This window comes from Chiroxiphia lanceolata, chromosome 7 (assembly GCF_009829145.1).
Source record: "Chiroxiphia lanceolata isolate bChiLan1 chromosome 7, bChiLan1.pri, whole genome shotgun sequence".
In the NCBI taxonomy this organism is placed as follows: domain Eukaryota; kingdom Metazoa; phylum Chordata; class Aves; order Passeriformes; family Pipridae; genus Chiroxiphia; species Chiroxiphia lanceolata.
In genome coordinates, this window is record NC_045643.1 from 37,554,410 (window position 1) to 37,576,057 (window position 21,648).

General features: G+C 42.6%; 1 protein-coding gene and 1 long non-coding RNA gene across 5 annotated transcripts in view; one reads left to right on the forward strand and one right to left on the reverse strand.

The window, feature by feature from the left end:
- LOC116789339 overlaps positions 1–14,643 on the reverse strand; it is a 155,749-nt gene extending 141,106 nt beyond the window's left edge. For 2 of the 3 annotated variants that reach the window (XR_004357987.1, XR_004357989.1), the window contains exons 1-3: positions 14,525–14,643; positions 11,481–11,545; positions 5,795–5,965 (exon numbers count right to left, since the gene is read on the reverse strand). This is a non-coding gene — a long non-coding RNA (uncharacterized LOC116789339). Of the gene's footprint in view, positions 1–5,794; positions 5,966–6,070; positions 6,100–11,480; positions 11,546–14,524 lie in introns of all 3 variants that reach the window. The other variant, XR_004357988.1, reaches the window with a different exon arrangement.
- Positions 14,644–14,826: 183 nt separating this feature from the next.
- Positions 14,827–21,648, forward strand: part of ACVR2A (activin A receptor type 2A) — a 50,422-nt gene continuing 43,600 nt past the window's right edge. For both annotated transcript variants that reach the window (XM_032693050.1, XM_032693051.1), the window contains exon 1: positions 14,827–16,646. In XM_032693050.1, coding sequence (XP_032548941.1) covers positions 16,592–16,646 — 55 coding nt within the window. In that variant the 5' untranslated portion in view covers positions 14,827–16,591. The remainder of the gene's footprint in view (positions 16,647–21,648) is intronic.

A 21,648-nucleotide genomic window follows, 5' to 3' on the forward strand; every position in this document is an offset into this window, starting at 1 on the left:
TCTGCCTGTAGGAAGTTTGTGCTTTCCAGCTGGTTTCTCACAGGGAGAAAAGTAAAAGTGGAGCAAAGCCTTCATTCTTATCAAGAGTAGAATTGAAATTAAGCCATTAATGTGGATACTTTTGAAGGTTTTTTTAAAGCAAAAATGGGATTTTTTAAAAAGAAATTATTGCTTTGTATGTATTTCTATGTAATGTGTGTGTCTATTTGTGTACAAAATGAATCACATGTGACCTAAAGGAAAAAAAAGTTGTCATAATAAGTGGAAAATAGCATTTCAAAATCTTGATGGACTTCCACATTTTACTAACCTTAGCAGAGAAGAGAATATTAGGTAGAAATTGGTAACTCACAAACCCAAAATTTCTGGTGTTCAAAGACCTGAACTTGATTTCATAAAAGCCTTTGATAACAGTTCTTTCCCTCTGCTTTATTTTATAGATACTATTTTATTGTATATCAGAGGCAGCAGAATTTTATCAAAGAAACAAGACAAACAAAGGACTAAAATGTCTGAATTCCCTGTGCCATCAGTCAACCAAAATCAAAGTTTGAACTCATGGAAATTAATGCTCTGACCAGTCTTACTAGAGGAGCTATAGAGGCTGCATAATATTATATTATATATATTTGCCAAAGTAAAGTGACTTTTTAGTATTTCAAGCCTAAAAGCACTTTAAAAAATAAAAATGTCACATGTTATTAATGGTTTACACGTTATGCAGAAATTGGGTAACTCACAAGACCAAAATTTCTGGTGTTCAAAGAAGTCCTGGACTAGATTTCATAAAAGCCTTTGCTAAGCTTTCTTTCCCTCTGTTTTATTTTGTAGATATTATTTTATTGTATATCAGGGGCAGCAGAATTTTATCAAAGAAACAAGACAAACAAAGGAATCAAATGTCTGAATTCCCTGTGCCATCAGTCAACCAAAATCAAAGTTTGATACAAATCCCTTAGAACTCACGGAAGTTAATTTTCTGACCAGTCTTACTAGAAGAGCTATAGAAGCTGCATAATATTATGTCACATATATTTGCCAGAATGAAGTGATTTTTTAGTCTTTCAAGTCTAAAAGTACTTTAAAAAATAAAAATGTAACATGTTATTAATGGTTTACACGTTATGCAGAAATTGGGTAACTCACAAGTCCAAAATTTCTGGTGTTCAAAGACCTGAACTTGATTTCATAAAAGCCTTTGATAACAGTTCTTTCCCTCTGCTTTATTTTATAGATACTATTTTATTGTATATCAGGGGCAGCAGAATTTTATCAAAGAAACAAGACAAATAAAGGACTAAAATGTCTGAATTCCCTGTGCCATCAGTCAACCAAAATCAAAGTTTGATACAAATCTCTCAGAACTCATGGAAGTTAATGCTCTGACCAGTCTTACTAGAAGAGCTATAGAGGCTACATAATATTATATTATATGCATTTGCCAAAGTAAAGTGACTTTTTAGTATTTCAAGCCTAAAAGCACTTTAAAAAATAAAAATGTCACATGTCATTAATGGTTTACACCTACATATTGCTGTACAATTAGAGAGTAGCAGCACAGGTAGTAACACAAACCCTACAAGGCTCGGGCTCTCTCTGTTTGACACCCCCAAAAACTGCAATTGTTTCCCAGGCCCAGCTTTTTAAGCATTAAAAACAATTAAAATGAGGTTTATCACCTGGTTTGCTCTGGAGGAGTTACACTTTTGTGATTCTTTAAGCTCTTTAGAACTCCCTCATCCCATTTGCTCTGCTGGAGATCTTTAAACCCACTCTCTTCATAGTTCAAAACAACATAACAAGATTAGGCCCCGAGCCAAGGAAATCAACCCCGTGCCAATTCCAGGCCTTGGAATTCTAATTAGAACCTCATTTGTATTAACCTCCATTTCTAACATCAGGACAATATCATCACTCCTGTGATTATGTCACTGCAGCAATTATCCTTTCCAGGAATGTATTGCAAGATGGGAACAGTGCAGGGTAATCCTAACAGGACGACTCGTGTGAGGTTATTAATAGGTGATCATTCCAGAAAAATATATATTAACCTAAAGATGTTTAATAGAAAATGTGATAAGGAGATACTCATTCATTAGCAAGAAGAATCTGATAAACAAGAGGATGTACAATATGTCCTAATCTAGTGAAAAGTCTCTCAGTGGGCTTGGAACAGAATAATTTGGCCTTTGGTCAAATTTTAGGGTTTTTCATATTATCAGGTGACCCAGGATAGTGGGATGTAAAGCATTCTCAGGAAAAGGTCATTTTTGTAGAAGGAATCTCTCCAAAGTCCAACAGAACACCAGACAGAACATATTTCATATAAAGGAGTAAATTTTAAAACCAAAACATATATTTTAATGCACCACCTTAATGAATTTATGAGCAAATCCTGTGCCTTAAATCACATATTATTTCTCTCTTGTGCTGAAGAGAGCTTGGAAAGCACACACAGAAATAAATATTGAAAATACACTTGTAGCACTAATTCACTGAGCAACTACCACTGAAATTAAAATAACAGTAATATTTTCAACAGAAAACTGCCTAAAGATGAGTATTGTCAGTGGTGTGTGCAAGTTAAATCTAGCACAATCCCAACAAAAACTGGGGATCTATGGAATGCTTGTGTTTGTGATGATGTGTTTAGCACAGCAGGATCACATATGAACGTGAATCTCAAAGTGTGAGAGCACTTCTGGTGCATGTTTGAGCTCTTGTTTTGCCATGAAGATGCTATTTTTGTTTCCATAGAAAGACAGACGTAAAAAATGAAACCGTAAATGTCCTTTTGGGGTTCACTGCCTCAGAACAAGTCAGCTAAACTTCAGAACCTTCAGGAGATTATTAATTGTGCCTTAAGTGATGGATTCAGATTGTATTTCCACATGATAATGATCAATACTGTTTGAAAAAATAATTCAGATATTCACAGGACATCTTAAGCTGAGCACCAAAATTATTTCTCATCTCTGAGGATTTAAGTACAAGTCTTCTTTGTGGACAAAATTATTTTGTGCATGGAAGAAAACTCCTATAAAAACAGCCATGAAGATATGTTTGAGTGTTATCCTGGACTAGGGGAAAGTGTCCCTGGAACAGGATGATCTTTAAGGTCTGTCCCACAGATTTCCATGCAGAACCTCCCAGGTTCTGGCAGCCAAGTGGGAAATGCACATGGGAACTTGTTGCTTGGGGCTTTAATCAAGCTCAGCTGCCACAAAACCTCTCTCAAATATTTTGAAAGCCTTTCAGAGTTTATGATGCTCTGGTTGGTGTTTTACAAGCCACTGGGCTCCATTTCATTGAAGAAGTTTGTTTTGGACTATCATGAGGGACAACCATATGAGCAGAACTTCCAGTGATTCTCCCCAGAAGTTTGTTGCCTGTGCAGCTCCTCTGAACACAGAGCAGAGAAATCCTACATTTTAATGCACTCAAAACCAGGCAAAGTTCCTTCCACCAGAAAAATATGATTGATTGTTCCAATGACAGTAATTGCATTTTAGTAAAAGTAACCATTATGGTAATTTTTCCTCCAGGAAGAGACATTTAACTAACTTAAGTAACTTGTTACTTTTCAACACATTAACTTTGGCAAATTTCACATTACAAACGTACAGAGTTCACAGCCACAACAACGTGCACCACTCAGGGAGTGTGCACACTTTTTTCATTCTATATATCAAGCAGTGTTTCCAAATAGTATCTGCTAAAAGAGAAAAAAAAAACCAAAAAAAACCACAAAAAACCAAAAAACTGTGCATACATAACACAGCATTAATTAAACTGTTAAGAGCAGCTCTAACACGTCCCCTGCCAAGTCTCCTGTTGAAAAATTCTGCCTTTCCAAGTAGCAAAGTTTGTGTCATTGGGAGATATTAATTCCAGGGCTAAAATGCCAGCTCTGGGAACAGCAGAATAAAGGATCCTTTTGGGGAAAGCAAAGCAGATCAACAGCGACTCACGACGCACCAGCCAGAGAGGTGGGTGGTGAATGACAGACACAGGAAAGCTCAGGGTGCAAAAAAAGGGTGCAGAACTCTGGAGCTCCAGATCACAACATATCAGAGAGCAATCCCTGCGACAGACCACCTGTTACATCACTGGGACATCCAGAATGTTCTTAAAAAAACTCCAATATTAGCATTTAATTTCATGTATGGCTTCCAAGCAGCACTTGAATCCCAGCCTGACCCCTGCACTGTGAAAGAGGTGCACCATTTTGAACACCCTATTTTATGAGCATTCAGTGCCTCTCAGGTTGTAGGAACTTCTCATTAAAGTGTAGCTTCTGATAATTAAGAGCTACAGCACAAAATAATTTAAGCAGCCAGGGTTTGTCTCACACAACTTCGCGAATTAAAATAAAAACTCTCTGCCTTTGCTTTAAAGATAATAATCATTCCTGGTGCTTTAAAGGGATTCTAAACTGCAGCTCTTTGCATTGCCATCCTCCTGAACATTTCTACACTGGAAAAGAACTGAAATTAAACTGGATTTAAATGTTGGGTTTTTGAGAAATTTCCTTTAAATGGAAATACCAGGAAAAAAAATAAAATCTGAATTTCAATGGATCAGATTTTAAATTTTCACTTCACTTTTACCCCTGGTCTAAGGAGCACCATTCTGGAGGAGGTTGTGCTTCCACACTCAGGATCTGGGTTGGCAGGTCCAGACTAACAGGTTCTGTCCCATCTCACTCCTCCCTTCAGAGAATCAGAGACCTTTCAGCTCTGTTCACTCAACTCATTCAGTGGGAAATACTCTATTCTGGAATTTAAGTGGATTTTTTGAATGGATTCAGATTAGGGAGCTTCAGTTTTAAGTTGTGGTTTAAGTATTTAGCTGGGACAGTCAGTGGTTTTACTCTACTCTTATTTAAAGATCTCACTTTTAAGGACAACAATAAATGCTATAAAGGTGGAGGAGAGTCTAGACAAAGATACAAAGGGCTAAGAAATAAAAAGTTGGAGTAATAATCTGTATTATCTCAAAGTCTGCTGAACTGCTTTTTCAGCAGCAGCCTTCCAGATAATTTTACATAAACCCTTAATTATTCTTTTCCTATTTTTTCATTTTTTTTTTCTTTGGTTGGTAGGTTAGTTGTATTTTGGGTTTGGGGTTGTTTTTTTTTTTTTTTTAATTTTAAAAACTTGCACCTGTAAATTCATCCATGATTTTTTTGACTTTTATAACCAAAAAGCAACTATTGGGTTGCAAACTCTTAGTGAAGCAAAGCCAGAACTCTTGAGCAGTCAGAATGGGTTGGAAATCCACACAGTCCAAGAAAACTTTCTTTCCAACATTTTCAGGACAGGGCTGGATTCCCCTCCCTGGAGGGATTTCAAAGCCCTGTGGAGGTGGCATTTGGGGACAGGGGTCAGTGGGGACCTGGGCAGTGCTTGGGGATGGTTGGACTTGATGATTTCAGAGGAACTTTTCCAACCTAAAGGATCCTGTGGTTCTTTAAGACTAAAAAAAATATCTCCACTGCTGTTGATCTTCCACACAGAATATTTAAGAAAACATCAGAATTAGTTTGGCTTCTCAAAGCTGAAGTGAAATCAGAAATAAACCAGTGACTGACACAAACAGCAATAACCTGGGGCACACCTTAAGAGCTTACTAACATTCCACCGTGGAATTTTGTAAGATTATTTTTATAACACAGTGTCCTAGTTACTGTTGAGGAGAAAACTCACAGTTGAAACAGAACTGGCAGCCAACCTCTTTAATTAGTCCTTGATCTTTCCCGTGTCTCCTAAATGACACAAAGCAAACCACATACCTGAATCTTGCTTTGCAGGGTGCAGGAGTTAATTCTTCAATTAATTCCTCAATTAATTCTTCAATTAATTCTTTAATATCAGCTGAAGGAATTGGTGGTTTGGTGGAGGCTTCTCAGGCACTCGAAGCAACTCAAAATAACGTCCTCTCCTCAGCTTTGAGCAGGTGTGAGCTGTTAAAAAATCACACAAAGCCCCCAATCAGGGGGTGATGCACCTTTTCCTGCCCACACCCACAAACTGCCTGTTCCCTGTAAAAAGGGGTTCATTCTGCTCACCTGGCAGCAACTCCGAAGAGAGGGCACACCTGGAAGAGATTGAGACTCAAATTAAGAACTCCTGTACATAATGCATTAAATTTGGCAGGAAAGACAGGGGGGAAAAAAAAAACCACCATAACTACTGTTTGCATTGTACTACGAGATTACTTAAATTAAGGGGAATTTGTCTCAAAAAAGGCATTTAATTGTCTCAAAAATTCCAAGCAGCACAGTGCTACATAAGGCCTGGGAATAACAAAAGGAGTTGATGCAACCAACCACGATCTGTAACTTTATCCTGATGTCCAACAACACAATAAATGTAATTTGGGATGAGTGAAACTCTGCAATTCTTTGTAATCCAAAGAAAAACCACTTGTGAAACTCATGGATTATTTTAGCAACGTTTTGGAGGGAAGGAATGAGGGACTCAGAGTGTCAGGTTGTAACAGTGACAAGCACAATTTCACCCAGGTCCTGTATTTTCCTCCAATTGTTTTGTTGCACAAATACTGAGTGGAACTGCCTAATACAGCAAATATCTGCTGTGAGAGGAGAGAGAACTATTTCAGTGGGTGTGGAAACGTGTTTTGCTTAGTTTTGGTCACAGAAGATACAACTTGAGGTTTATTCAGAGCAAACTGGTTAAAGGCAGGCAGGTGTGAGAGACAAAATGAGTCCAAGCCCACACCCTGGGCCCTATCCAAGGTGTGCCTTGGGAGTCAGGGCTTAAAATTATGACCATTAATCCTCTTTTAGAATGTCTGGCTGTTTAGCAAGGAGCCACAGTTTAAACTACAGTTCCACAAGCCCTTTAAACCAGCCCTTGAACACCAAAAAAAAGCAGCTCCTGGTTTCCTTCACACACTTGTTGTGGTCTTAACCCCAGGAAGGTGCTGAGCTTTAAGCCAGCATAAATATTGGTGAGGCTGGGAAGGAGGAGAGTTCAGAAAGGGATTTAAAGCTCCTGCTTTGGTTTGGGTTGTTCTCTGGGCTGGTTTGAACCCCAATCAGTTCCCCAATCAGTCCAATGTGCAGCTGCAGGAACATTTGTGCAGGGCAGGGCAGCATCCCTGGCTTATGGTGGCTTAAAGTGTTTGTGGAAGTGCAGCAGGAGTGTAACTGAAGATCTGCTGTAGCCTAACACTGCCAATAATCCACAGATGCCATTCCAGAACACAGGAATATTTAAAGCATATAAATGGCCTGGCCATGTGCTCTGCAGAGGGGCCTGACAGAGGAGAGCTGAGGAATTGCAGCAACAGCTTGAAAAATATGTGAGTTTTGAGGTAATTGTGTGTCCCAACAGCGAGGACAAAAATGGGATTCCCAAGCCACTTGGGAATTCCACAAAAAGCTGGATATGTGCACATCCATAAGTGTTGTCTTTACCTGAGACCACAAGCTTTGTGCCTCAGTATATCCTGCAGTGTCCAGTCTGCCTGAACACTTTATCTTCATTTCTGTGTTGACAGAGTGACTCTATCACAAGGATTATTCCGAGTTATTTGAAGGGAAAATGTTATAATTAAATTCTAGCTGAATAAAAAATATAACTCCACCAAAAAAAAAAAAAAAGGCACGTTTTTACCTGGTACAAATCTCAAGTAGAATTTAAACAAAGCAATTATGGGACATGTTAATATATGTCATGTTAACATATGGCAGACATATGTTATATATTGTGCTCAGCCCACTAAGTTTTTCTCAGGTGGGAACCAGCTGAGAGGTTTTAAAGATAAGAGGATGCTATGATTTTAAAATAACAGTTAAATAGTTCTAAAAAACTAATTTTTAAAAATGTTTCTTTCGATATTTTGAAGCTTGTTTGCTAAATATTTGACAATAAACCTTTGGGATTCAATATTTGACAGTAAACCTTCGGGATTCAATATTTGACAATAAACCTTCGGGATTCAATATTTGACAATAAACCTTCAGGATTCTTCCGTGCTAATTAATATGGATGAAACATCCAGCCCTCCTGTAACACAAAACACACATGACTCAGTGAATTCCTGATATTTTAATGACAATAAAACTTGGAAACCAATCTAGATTGGGACTATGAGTTGAATGGAACAAGAAAAAACCTGCCCTTTTCCCCTCTTCCCTGGCCTGAGCCTGAGAACTTCCATGGCAATGCCCATTAAACCTGGCAAGGGGGGTGGTTTCTGAGCATCCAAACTCTGAGTTTTTAACAAAAAAAGGCAAAACTAGGCACTGCTGTGCACAATTCCAGGAGAAAAGAACCTGCTCTTTCCACCCAAATGGCAGCCAAGCAACTGCTGCAGTGGAATGAGCCTTCCAAGCCATGGGAATGTCTCTCCTGGGAGCTGGTTAAGCTTCCTTAACACTCTTAATCCACCTGGATATGGAGCTGCCAGACACGCTGGCACCCACCTTCCCAATCCCACAGGGCTGCCCAGGGGGCTGAGGGTTTCTTTTCCCTCCCTCTGGATCCTCACAGGCTCTGGGACACAAAATAATTCAGTTTTCCATAATTTTTCCTGTGTCCTTCAAGAAGTACTTTAATGGAAGTGAAAACCTCTCAGGAACTTTGAGGAAAAACAAGGTGATAACAGTGAAATAAATTCTGTTTCTCTGGCAAAGAAAGATCTTATTTAGGGAATGGCATAGAAGGAGGGACCTCTAAAGCAGCTCTCCTGGCTGTGCCATTAATTAGTTCATCAAATATTCATGGGGAAAAGAGGAATGGCTTCAAGGTGGTGGTGCTCCAATGGAATAATCCCAACGTTTTGGGGCAAATATGGGGGAAAATCCACCATCCACGTGTGTGTGTTTCACCTTCCCTGATGCTCTGTGTGAAACAAAACCACTTTTCCCTCTGCAGTTCCACAAAAGTTGATTACTTGATGTTCCTAAAACCAGATGTGTGCACTGTGGATCCCTAAAAACAACCTTTGTTCTCCTTGCCTAAAAATTTCAAGGCCAAAAAAAAAAATTTAGGAAGGTTGATGCTATGCAGAAAACTTTCTAGTTAAATGGAGGAAAAAAAAAAAAAAGGTTAAATTTTATCCTTTTTAAAACAGCCTGAACTGAAAAAAACTTCTCATTGTAGGGAGTAAAAGGAATTTTGCCATCTCAGATATTAACATGTTATCTGTTCAGTGTCTGAATTGTAATTATTATACATTATTATTAATTAATTATTCCAACCATTTGCTTTTGTAGGAAGGTTTTATTAGCCTAAAACTGCTGCCTCTAGAAGCAGGAGGATTTCTTCTTTCACATAAAACCTTGTAAGGGTTAATGCTACATTCTCCAGTCACAAGAAACCATTAAATTATTAGCAATAATAAACAATCCTTGACTCCCAGTTACCATCTCTTGTAACCTGGCTGAAAATAACATATATAAATAATAAAGTAATAAATATAGAGACACAATTTGGGATTAAAATCTGGAATTAAAACACACATCACAGCCTGGAAAATCAGCCAGCCTTCCTGATCCCACTCTCCCAGTCCTCACAGAAAGATTCCAGGATATTTGGGATGGCATCATAAGTAGTTACATCTCTTCAAGTATTTTAAGGGTCTCAAAAGAGCCAAAAGTCACATTGACACAATAATTCTGAGGAGCACACAGTCAAACACTCCAAATATCTGCCAATCTCCCCCCTTTGGCTGCTTTGCTCTCCTATTTCTTTACATTTGCAATTTAATTGCAAATTGATCATCTAAAATATATAAATCTTTATCAACAAACATATATGTATGTGTATAAAGCCTTTCAAAGTAAGAGCACGAGATACAACCTTTAAAATTTAGGATCATTGTCAGGAAACTGCAGCAAAAAAAGCCCCCATTTGTAACATATTGTAAGGATTCATCAAAAATAATGTTGAAACATGACAATGTTCAGCACTTTCACCTTCTGTGATGAACACAGTGTTAGTTCATAAATAAATTTATAATATATTCTGAGAAGGAAATCTCCACACAGACCTGAAGAACCTTGTTTTCAGAACACAGGACTTTTAGAAATTCACCTTGGACTCTTCATGGCACCTCAAAAAAAGAAAGGTATTTACAGTATAAATGAGGACTGTGGGACAATACCCAGAAAATGTGATTTCCCTGGGAAATCCAGATGAAATCACACGTGATAAATGTCACAGCAGCAAAAACCTGGGACACAACAAACTTGCCTCCAAGAGACAACGTGGGGTCTGAAAGCAACAGGGAGCTCCAGCTGGATGATCCTGCAAATCCTAGAAGGAAACATCACTCTCTCCTCCTGGAAGAAAGGCTTGGGAGTTTGGAATCCCTGCTCCAGGATTTTATGGAAAAAAAAAAAAAAAAGTCTGGAGAGCAGGTCAAAAAGGAAAAATAATCACGGGTATGAATGCAGCCTTGAACGACAATTTCTTGGCGGAGATTGTATTGAAAACTTTGCATTTAAAATTTTGCATTTAAAATTTTACATTTAAAATTTGATGTTTAAAATTTGTTATTTAAAATTTGGTATTTAGAATTTTGTATTTAAAATTGTGCATTTAAAATTTTGCATTTAAAAATTTGCATTTAAAATTTTGCATTTAAAATTTTGCATTTCGAATTTTGCATTTCGAATTTGGTATTTCAAATTTTGCATTTCAAATCTTGTATTTCTGTGTTTGCTTTTAAACTTGAGGCAGGAAAAGAGTTGTGGTAGTGAAGGTCTACAAGCTCCAGCTTTTTCCATTGAAAAGGAATTTGTCACACACACAAACTCACTCCATGAACAGCTTTGCAGAACGTGAGACAGGGAAATCCTGTCCATTTTCAATTTTTGGTACTGCTCAAAACAGGGTTCTGAGTTCAGCAGGTATTTCACTGTGCAAGCTTTGGGTTTCAGTTCCTCAGCATTCCAAAGGTTGAATTAATTCCACATTCTCTCATGCTTTAAAGTTATGTGCTATCCACATAACTGGAAAGCACCTCAAGAGTTTTGGGACAGAGTAAAAAAGTGCAAAATGATGAATAATTTGTAGTGATTTTATTATCTGTCCACTTCAATAAAACTGGAAACTTGTATTGAAACTCTTTTGGAATATTATGAGTTCCACATAAATTATGTATATGAAACTAAAAATACTTTAAGGTAGTTGTTTTTAATTAGGGTTTTTTTTTTTAATTTAGGCTGTCCTCCAGTATCTGCACTTCTTCCCAGTGGCAAGTCAAGCTGGCTGGTGAGGAGAGAGATGAATTCCTTGCCATTTTGGTCCTTTTTGGTTTGGTTATGTCAGGACAGTGCCTGAACCTGCTCCTCTCTCCCTTCTGAGTTTCAAAAGGAGAATTATCTATACCATGAGGGAAGATTAATGAGATAAAGCCAAGGGTTCTACTCCTGATATGACAACCCCCACTTAAAAATGCTTTTGTAGGTGCTGTGAATGAGTCCTGCACCAAAAGTTTCTTACCTATCATGCTGGATTTTGGTGTTGATTCAGTGTGGGGACAGCTGAAATCCTCAAATCCTCAATTCCTAGGCCTGCTCCAACGAGGGGAAAAAAAAAATGAGACATTGCTGGGTTTTAATTCTCCACATTATTCCCTGAAAGGAAAGTTATATTTGTGCTGCCTCTAGGCAAAGAACCATCCCACATGAGCAAAAGACTGGAGCTAAGATCACATTCATTTCATCTCTCTGCTGCTCCTCCTGCTCTCCACAGATGCTTAAGTCCCTGACACTGTGTCTTCAGTGCTCATATGTCACAGCAAATGATTCATTAAAAATGCAGAGACAGATTGATCTTGGAAGAGGGGGAAAGGGAAAAAAAAAAAATAAATAAAAATTAAATCTGGAGTTTTAAGGCGAAAGGAAAATAGAAAGGAAGAGCCAAAAGGTGAAAAAGGGAAACACCCCCAAAAATTCACATGAGAAAGACATTTAAAAATAAAGAGCAGACAGCAACTGTGCTGACATTTAATTTGTCTACTTGGGATAAAACTCATCCTTTTACGAGCAATAAAACAACAGCCTTGCCCAAAGCCCTTGGAGCATTTTGCTCCAAGTATCTCATAAAAATGGTTGGCAGTTTCCCTACAATATTTGCACCAAACCGCCCTTTTTTTAAAAAAAATGCAATTAAATGGGAGCAAATCCCTAATGCAGGTGATCATCCTGATTCACGGAGCACTGGCTCCCATTCAGCCTCAAAACTCGGAAGGAAAAGGGAGAATTAAGTTTCACTGGTGATTCCCGTGGTCCTGATAAACAGGTGATTGACAAGATTAACCCCACACTGTTATTGGGTTTGTAATATTTCCTGGGGGGCCAGAAGGATTTGCTCTGCTAAAGGAATCCTGCCAGCAAAAAAACCACCCCTGCCCAAGGATAAGAAGCTACTTGAGTAAGAGACACCTCCTTACCGTGACATCCATGCAAGTGGTGTTATACAGGTGACATATTTGTTCTATTTTTATCAGAAATAATCGGTAAAATACAAGTATGGACCATAATTTACATTCTGTGGGTAAAAAAAAAAACAAACCCTAAGCCAAATACCTGCAGTGGGAAGTACATACATATATAAATATATATATATATATATATATGTATTCACACACACACACACAATAGCAATATTTTTAGCTATAATTTCCTGCTCATGTGGCAACATGACCGGCTTTCTGAAGCAGCTGAGCCATGTGAAAACCCAACCTGCAGAACAGGTCACGTTTAAATATTCTGCTATTGAAGAATATTAAAAAACTCCCGATTAAGTAGGAGTGTTGTAACGCTTAACGTTAATTAACGCTTGTAAATCACGCTGAAATACTTGGATAAAGGGTGGCATAAAAGGTGTTGCCACATGTCTTGATGCTTCGAGATGTGCACAAGCCCTGACATCTTGTTTTGCGCTGGGGATGTTTCAAATCATAAAAAAAAAAATACGGTCGCTGGATGAATTCAGCAGTTGGGAAGTGTTGGGACACGCCAAGGATGCCCTGATTAAGACCTCAAGCAGACACCTCGATGTGAATAGACTGAAGTAGGTGCCTTTCTTGGTGTCTGAATCCTGGTGGATCACCAGGTCTGGTTCCTGAACTCCGATCTGAGAATTAGCACAGCCTGGCAATGTTACTCGGCCTTGACTCAGCTGTATATTCACATGTGGGAAAGATATGTAATATTCCTTCCAGTCTAGTACCACCTAGTATTCATATCCCTAAAAAAAAAACCTTAGGGTATGCCATGAGGCAGTTTGAAAAGGAATCTGGAATCACTCAATACCTATCTGGGGTTAGTGAACAGCACACCCAGTTCTCAGAGAACTTGGTGCTTGTTGCTTATGCAATTACAGGCCTTTATAGGATACAGAAATTAAAGGCCAGCGCCAAGGCCCTTGTGCTTTCCCACCTGGATCTCCGGCTCTAAAGGCCATGTCTTCCCTTTTGTCCAGAGGCAAGTCATTTTTATGACATCCATTTTAAAAAAGCATAGGGATTGACACGAAGCTCATGAAGGTGCAGAGCCACCGTCCTCAAGGGGGATGATTTAGTGCAAAGTATTCTGTGTAGAGGGATACAAAGTGTTTACAAATGATTTACAGAAGGAATCATCCATCCATCCTGCTCTGTCCCTCCTCTATCCCAAATCCAGCTGCTTGATGCCCACTGGAGAACAAACCCGTTTGTTCTGCCCTCCTCTGTCACACAGTGCAGTGCTGTGTTTGTCTTGGGAACATCCGAAGGTTCTCTCATCCCAAATAAATCCTGGGAATTGCCGGCCCGCGGCGGCCAAAGGACAAACAATGATAGGAAACAGGAGTTTGTTGTGATCTGGCTGAGTAAGGTGCCAGTGCCAGGGAGCTCGGCCACCACGCCGGGGAGCACCCTGTCCTTCAGGGGGCCAGCGCAGAGCAGTTAATTAATTAATGACCTGCATGTGACACGGCAGGGATGAACAATCACCTTTTAATGTGGGATCGTGGAGTGACAGTGTCATAACACACGCTCCAGGTGCTCTCCAGTATCTGAGGGGGGAGATTGCCAGAGACATGGAGAAGGGCTTTGGATAAGTGATGGAGGGACAGGACACAGAGAATGGCTTCCCAGTGCCAGAGGGTAGGGATAGATGGGATATTGGGAAGGAATTCCTGGCTGGGAGGGTGGGGAGGCCCTGGCACAGGTTGCCCAGAGAAGCTGTGGCTGCCCCTGGATCCGTGGAAGTGTCCAAGGCCAGGTTGGACGGGGCTTGGAGCAACCTGAGCTAGTGGAAGGTGTCCCTGTCCATGGCATAAAGATTGGAACGAAATGATCTTTCACGTCCCTTCCAACCCGCTCCGTGAGCCTCATTCTACACTGTGGCACCACCAACGCCCCTGAGGAACGTGCCCACAGCCGCGGCTCCCACCAGAGCCACCTGTGGGGCACGACCGGGGCCATTTCCAGGCTGGGGTGTGGGTGAGACGCAGAACCAGGACACCATGAGCCCCCACTGGCGTTTTCCCTCCATCACCCGCGGACGGGAGCATCAAGCAGCCCCCCGACCCCTCGCAGGAGGCGAACCCCCGACACGGGGTGGGGGTCGGGGCGGAGCGGGGCGAGGGTGCCCGAGGGGCCGCGCCCTGAGGGGCGGGCGGGGCGGGCCGGGAGCGCGCCCGTGAGGCGGCGCGCGCGGGCCGCGAGGGGCGGGGCGCGCTCCCGCACGCCGGCCCCGCCCCGCCGCCGATAGGCGGAGCGAGCGGGGCTGGGCGGGGCGAGGCGAGGAGCGCCGCGCTGCGATTGGGAGGGGCCGCTGTCAATCGGAGGCGGCCGCCGCGGCCGCGGGGAAGGAGGGGGAGGCGGAGAGGAAACAAAAACAATCGCCCGGGCGCCGCCATCTTGGGCCGGTTCTCCGAACGCCACTCGGGTGAATGGGTAGATATGAGATTACCACGGCGGAGCAGCGGCAGCGGGGCACCCACGGCTGTTCCGCGCTGCCAGCCACGCTCGGCGGGCTCTAGGCACGGCCGGCGCCGCCCGGAGAGAACCCCCCGGCTCGGCCTTTCCGCCCCTAAGCTGCACTGCTGGAGGGACAAAGTTGGGCTGAGCCGCGCTGCCTCCGCCGCCCGGGAGACCGGGGAGCTGAGCCGGGGTCAGAGTTAGGGGAGAGGGCGAGCAGGGCAGCGCGCCCCGCTCCGCCGTGTGGGAGGCGCGGGGGGAAGGCGCTGCCTCCCCGCCCCTGCCGTGTCCTGCTGCTCCTCGCTCCGCGCAGGAAAAGGAAAAAGAGGAGGAAAAAAACGAGGCGACAACCGGATCGAGCTCGGAGGGGTGGGTTTGGTGGAGGGTCCGTGTGAGCAGCGGCGGGGCGGCCAGGAAGGAGATGTGTCCGTGAGGAGCGTGGATCCATTCAGGACTCGTGAATCTTGGATCCAGCCCGGACCCGTGAGGAACGTGGATCCAGCCCGGCCCCGTGAATCCCGGATCCATCCATCCTGTGAGGCACAGCCCCGCTCGCCTCCTCCCTTCCAAAGAAGCCCGGCTCTCCTGGAAGGAAGCTCGGCGCTCCAGCAAGGATTTGCCACAAAGAATATACCACCCTCCTCCTCCTCCTCCTCCCCCAGCGCCTGGATACACTGCATTTTTTTTTTATTTTATTTTTTTTTTTCCTACCCCTCTCCCCCAGTCGCTCCCGTGTGTTTAAAAACCAAATATAGCCTCTTTGCGGGGGGAGGGGATGGAAATCTCCTAGAAGGATTGGAAATCTTGCCGGGATTCGGGAGTGCTGGAGAAGGACGGCGGAGCCGGGGGGATGCGCTGCTCTCTCCGCCTGGCCAAGGACTAGAGCTTTGCCCCTTCCCAAAGGTTGGTTTGGTACCAGACTGTTGGGTTTTTTCCCATCTTTTCCTCGGCTGGGCTGCGCGAAATCCCTCAGCATTACTAAAGAAAAAAACCCACGTGTGGCTGGTTTTTAAGGTAGTTTTTTATTTTCTCGTCGAGGAACTGACAGAACTTCCTCCCTTCGCCCCGAGGTTTGGAACTGGAATGGAGCTGCTTTTCTCCCAAACACTACAAGGTGTGTGAGGAGGGGGAGGCAGGACGAAAACGTCGTGTGGACTCATCCCGGCCCGACCCCCCGACATCCACGAGGGATGATCCTGCACGGCGCTTGATGTGGAAAACACTTGGAGACTCGAGAGACTTCGTCGTGTCCAGCAGCTTAATTCTTGACTCATTTTCTTCTTGTTTTGGTTCTTTTTTTTTTTTTTTTTTTTAAGTGGATTCGTAGCATTACTTTTGTGAATTGAATTTTGCCACCGTTTATACAGAAGCCAAATGACACGTGTGTTTTGAAGCACGGTTCCAAATATATTTATCCCTCCCTCGACCCGGATTCTCTCTAGAAAGAGCCGCGGGGAGGTCGTCAGTGTCTAAACAAACCTGATTTTAGTGTTTTCTGAACACTACCTGCTGCAGAGATGTTGCTATAAATTGCTTTATAACGGTTCAGCAAGAAGGGAGATTTTCTTTTTTTTTTCCAGCTTGCAGGACCCAGGAAACTGGATACTTAAAAGTCACTTAAATGTTTTAACAGCGTTGGAAAATGGGAGCTGCTACTAAGTTGGCGTTCGCTGTTTTTCTTATCTCTTGTTCATCAGGTAAGTGAATGTTCTTGGATCTGTTGCTTTAAACGGAAGGGTTTCGGGGTCAGCACTTGGAAGCTTGGGCTGAGGAGAAATGCGTTTTCTTCGGGTGACAAATGTTTGGCTGCGAAGGCAGAAGCTGCTTTTGTGTTTATTCTTAAAAACATAATAACGTGAAGCACTTCAAACACGCGCAGCGCTTGGGTTTCAGATCAATTGTGTGGAATAAATGTGGAGACATAACCACCTAGTGTCACATCAGTAATCTGGCAGCGCGGTCACTGGTGTGTTGGATGGCGTGTTTTTAAATAAGAATTACCCAGCTGAAATGCTCTTTTTGCTTCAGTTTGATCTCTTACTCCGGGACTATTCACTGCTGAACGTCGACCTTCGTTAATGCTTCATTAATTTAGAATAGGTGCTGCTGCGAAAGCCGGGGCTCGTCCTTTAATGACAGCGAGGGGTGAGGTGGACGAACAGAATTGGGGCGAAAAGCCAGGCTTTCGGTTTCTAAACAGTAACTTGTAACCCTTTGCGTTTCGCTGTTCAACACGTCAGTGCGAAAACCACTAATTCCCTCCTGAAAACAGCACAGTTGGAGTTCCAAGAGCCAGCTCCGAGTGCTGGGAAGGGAGCGGGGTGCGAGGACTTCCCCACGCTGCTCCAGGAGGAAAAACCATGGCAGCAACCAGTGGTCGGGCAACTGTTGGTCCTGTTTTGCTCGGAGCCCCGTCAGTCCCACAAAAAAAAAAAAAAAAAAAAAAACGATTAGGAGCCGCGTAAGGATCTAATAGTGTTTCACAAGCACTCCCCGCTCGCTCTTTGAGTGGATATTTAGTTTATTTTGGTGTATTTAGCGCTCTGTGGAGGTTTTCAGCCCGGCGGGGCGCGCAGAAATCCACTCGTTTCGCACCCTCAGAGCCACCAGGCGAGCTCAGCTCCCCGCAACGCCGCCCTTTAGGATTTCAGGGTGCTGAAACGCAGGATTTTTTGCTGAACGGGACGTTTTTGGTTTTTTTTTTTCGCTGCGGTCGGTAAATGGATCGTCTAGCCTTGTGTCTGGAGCGCCATCGATCCGTTCCGTGCGCGCTCGATGCGCTGCGAGAGGAGGGGGCAGCGCCGCCAGGAATAAACCCCCCCCCCAAAAAAAAAAACAACCCTCCCTGTTCGAAGCGGAGGAACAGCAGGGCAGGGTAAGGACACCCGCAAGGTTTCGTGGGTTTTATTCCCCTTCGGAAGCGAAACGTTTTGTCTTGCAGTGAAATACGGGTCTTTTCGCCTTTTCCCGATGTAATTAAGTTAGGCAGCGTTCCTCTTCTTTCGGGGATGTGTTTTGTAGGGAAACTTTCCCCCCTTCCCTCCCCGTTTCTCGAAGACTTGGTGCCATCTGCTCTCCCTGTCTGTCCTTCTTCCCCCTCTAAGATCCTTTTGCCCAGAGCACAGAACAGTGATTTTTGTTGACGTTACCCATCGCGCATATTAAAAAGAAAGGTTGAGCAACAAAAAAAACCCCGACTTTTTTGTAGCGTTTCTTGCTCGGGTTGGTGAGGTAGAAAGGATGCTTCTCTTGCTTGTGAAGAATTAATCTTGGCTAAATGAGCAGGAAACTGCACTCCGGACTGCTCCTCGTGTTAATGACACTGTTCTGATGGTTATTCTAGTATTACACATTAAGTGTTCCGGTACTTAACAATTACTGAACTACTTTCTGCTCGCCTAAAAATTTTAGAATGTCTGCAGTCCTGCTGCGGGTCTGAAAGTAAACGAGTTCAACAGCAAGCTGTTGGGTTTATGACCAAAATTAGAAGGTTATTTAAGATTTTAAGCAAGAAGTACAGGCATTTTTATGAGTAGCGTTAGAACCGATTCGTCAGGTGGAGTTTTAGACTGAGATAAGTCCCATCATCATCATCACCAGAAGTTTCTTTTCCAGTCTTTAGGCTGATAATAAGCCTGCCCAGGTTCTGTGTTTTAGAATATTGGCGGTGGTTGAGGAAATCCTGGAGTTCAGGTGTGGATGTACCTGGGTTTCCTCTCCAGCTCCTCACGGCCTGTTTGGGTGTCGGTTTTGCTGTTATTTCTTACTTTATTTTTATATACAGCTCTTTTCTGCAGATGTTTGCAGAGCCAATTAGTACCCCTGTTCTTTAAATAGGTGAAAACGTTGTGAGGTGGTTCCACCCTGGTGGGTGTGGAAGCCTCTTCAGGTTCAAAGAGATTTTATTTTACTATCTGCAAAGTGCTGTATGAAACCCTGCAAATGGACAGGAATTTCCAGTGGATCTGATCATCTTTGCTAAGGGAGTGAAAACAGTTCCCCCTTCTGACTAAGATATTTGAAAAAGAGCATCTGTGTTGTTATTAGGCTTTAAAATATTTGTAGATGCTCGGCTGGAAGTGGGTGTAGGTCTGTAGTAATCCAGGAGGATGAGATGAATGCACATTAACTCAACGTGAAAACAAAGTGCCCGGGTCAAGGTTCTCCTTGTGCCCTCTAATACACTTCTGAGATAAACCTGTGTGTGGTTTTGATTTAATAAGGAACAGAAGGTCCTGAAGGAATAATAAAATACTTCTGAACGAGCTTCCTGTGCTATAGGTGAAGGCAGCACTGGAGGTGAGCTTCGCCAGGAAAATAGTAACTGAAACAGCTCGTTCATCAAAGAAGGTTCTCTTCAGATATTTATCTGTGTCCTCCCCTCCCCCAAGGAAGGGTGTTTGTGCTCTCCGGTTTTTGTGGTGGTTGCTCAGCTGGGCTTTGTGACATTTCGGGAGCAGAGAATGTGTGCTTTCATCATTTGCTCCGATTTTTTTGGAGCACACACCCTGTGCAGCTGAAAGTGGGGGGAGATGTTGAAGCAGTGGAATTGTTTTCAACCCCAGTGTTTTGTGGGTGCTGCAATTCAACATCTCCCCTTTTCCTTTTGTTACTCTTAAGCTCCTTATTTCCCAGAAATCCTTTATTTCCTTCTACCTGCTCAGCCTTTGGTGCCTGGGTGGTCCATCCTCAAGGTAGTTCTGCAGCTCTGAGTTTTGCAAGGGGCAAGACTTGTATTTTTTACAGCTCATTTAAACTAAAATCGTGCTAAAAATCACCTGAGCAAAAGAATCCACATCAGAGAAGCCTTGGTCCTCTCTGTCTCTCCTGATGCCACATCACTCTCAAGCCACTCACAAGGTCTTGAGTGATTTTGCTGAAGGAAATGGCCTGGCAAAGGTACCTTTGTAGTTGAAGTAGCATTTTCTGGGTTTTTTTCCTCTGGTTTTTAATTTATTCTTCTCCTGTCTCACACTGATTATTATCAGGGAAATTACTTTTTTTTAAAATTTATTTCCCCCCCCGAAAAAAAAATAATAACTAGAACTGTAAATCCTGAGATCCTGCTGTGACTTCAGACCCTGAATTGGTTGGGTGTTCTAAAGGAATCTGGGTGGGGGGGGAAGGTGAGACTTCTCCCTTTAATTTTGCTGCTGTAACTTTCTTTTTGGACATTATTAATTTCCTAGTTAGTTTGGTAGCCCTTGAAAACCCTGCTGGAGGTTTGGGAGTGTCTGTGGGTTTGTCTCTGCTGTGTGTTCCCGTGACTGTGGCTGGACCCTCCTCACTTTATTGCACGGGCAGGGCAATAAACCACTTCAGATTAGTGGTGCTTTGGCAGTAAAATCCTGCTCAGAATTCCTTTTTTTTTTTTAATGAGAGTTTACACTTTTTTATATTGATTTCATATTATTTTTATGTTAAACGTGTTATCACTGGGCAATACCCCAGCACTGGTGAGAGCAGGACTTGTAAACCTACTTAATTCTGTTTTCAAGCACAGGTACCTTTATGTAGAGTTTGATATTCTACCTGATTACAGGGCAAGAAGCTGTTAACTATTTCTGACTGTTAATACTTAACATTTACAAGCCCTAAATCCTTCTGGGTGATGGGCAAGAGCCCTGCTTGTGCCAGTGCAATATTAGAGCATCACTTAGTGATGCTCTGCTTTTACAAATGCTCCCAGAGATGCTGCTGTCAGGAGTTTATTTGCTTTATCTACCCTTCAGACACGAGTCCTTGCTCATAAATAAAGCTTAAATAAGTTTATCTGCCTAATTCTGGATGCTCTGAGTTGGTGGGCAGGTGTTCTGTGTGTGAGGGAAAAGCTGCTTTGTGCTCTCTGGGGGTGCAGGAGATAATTACTGCTCTCATGAATAATAGTTTTCAGCTGGTTTTAATGGAGAATATTTGAATACCTTTTTTTTCCACCACCTTTCTGGAATTAGGGGACAAAATTCCTTAGGTGATGGGTTTGGCTGATGTGTAAATAAGGACAGATAAATAACTTTTTTTTCTTCTCTGTTTAACCACAGACATTAGTTTTTGTCATATCATTAGTTCTAGGTAGGTGGGGAAAAATAACAGTGTTTTTCCTGCCTACTTTTTTCCTTCTGGCCTTCTACACTTGTGGTTTTTCCAGGCTGGAAAAAAAAGAGGGAGGTTTTGACAGGGAAATCTGAGTGCGGAAGAGATTTCTGGGTGAGGGGGAGATGCTTTTACACCACTTAATTAACCAAAAGCAGATTAATGCAAATGCCTGCTGGAGCTGGATGGGAGCATCCATGGGCTGTTGGCTCTCTGATGTTGCTGCAAATGAGAACTCCTTCAAAAGATCAGGAAAATTACGGATTTTACAGCCCAGTTCTCGGGAGATGGAATCTTAATGTGGTTTTCGTTGCCTCGGTGCTCGAAATTGGGCACATCTTATTATTTCCATATGGAAATTGGGAGTGTTATGGGGTGGCAGTGGCTTTGTGGCATCTCTTGTCTTCTTTCCCCACAGTGTCTGTGTGGTGGTGGAGGTTTTTTCCTTAGAAAAAAAAGCGGAGCATGTTTAGGTTTAATCCCACAGAAAATGAATATTTACTACCCTGTTGTTTACATGACATCTCTCTGTGGCTAAAAATCCTAAATGTGCATTAGTTGCATCAAATCCTTCTGTTGCTGGTGGAAAGAGAGCAGAGAAGGGTTTAT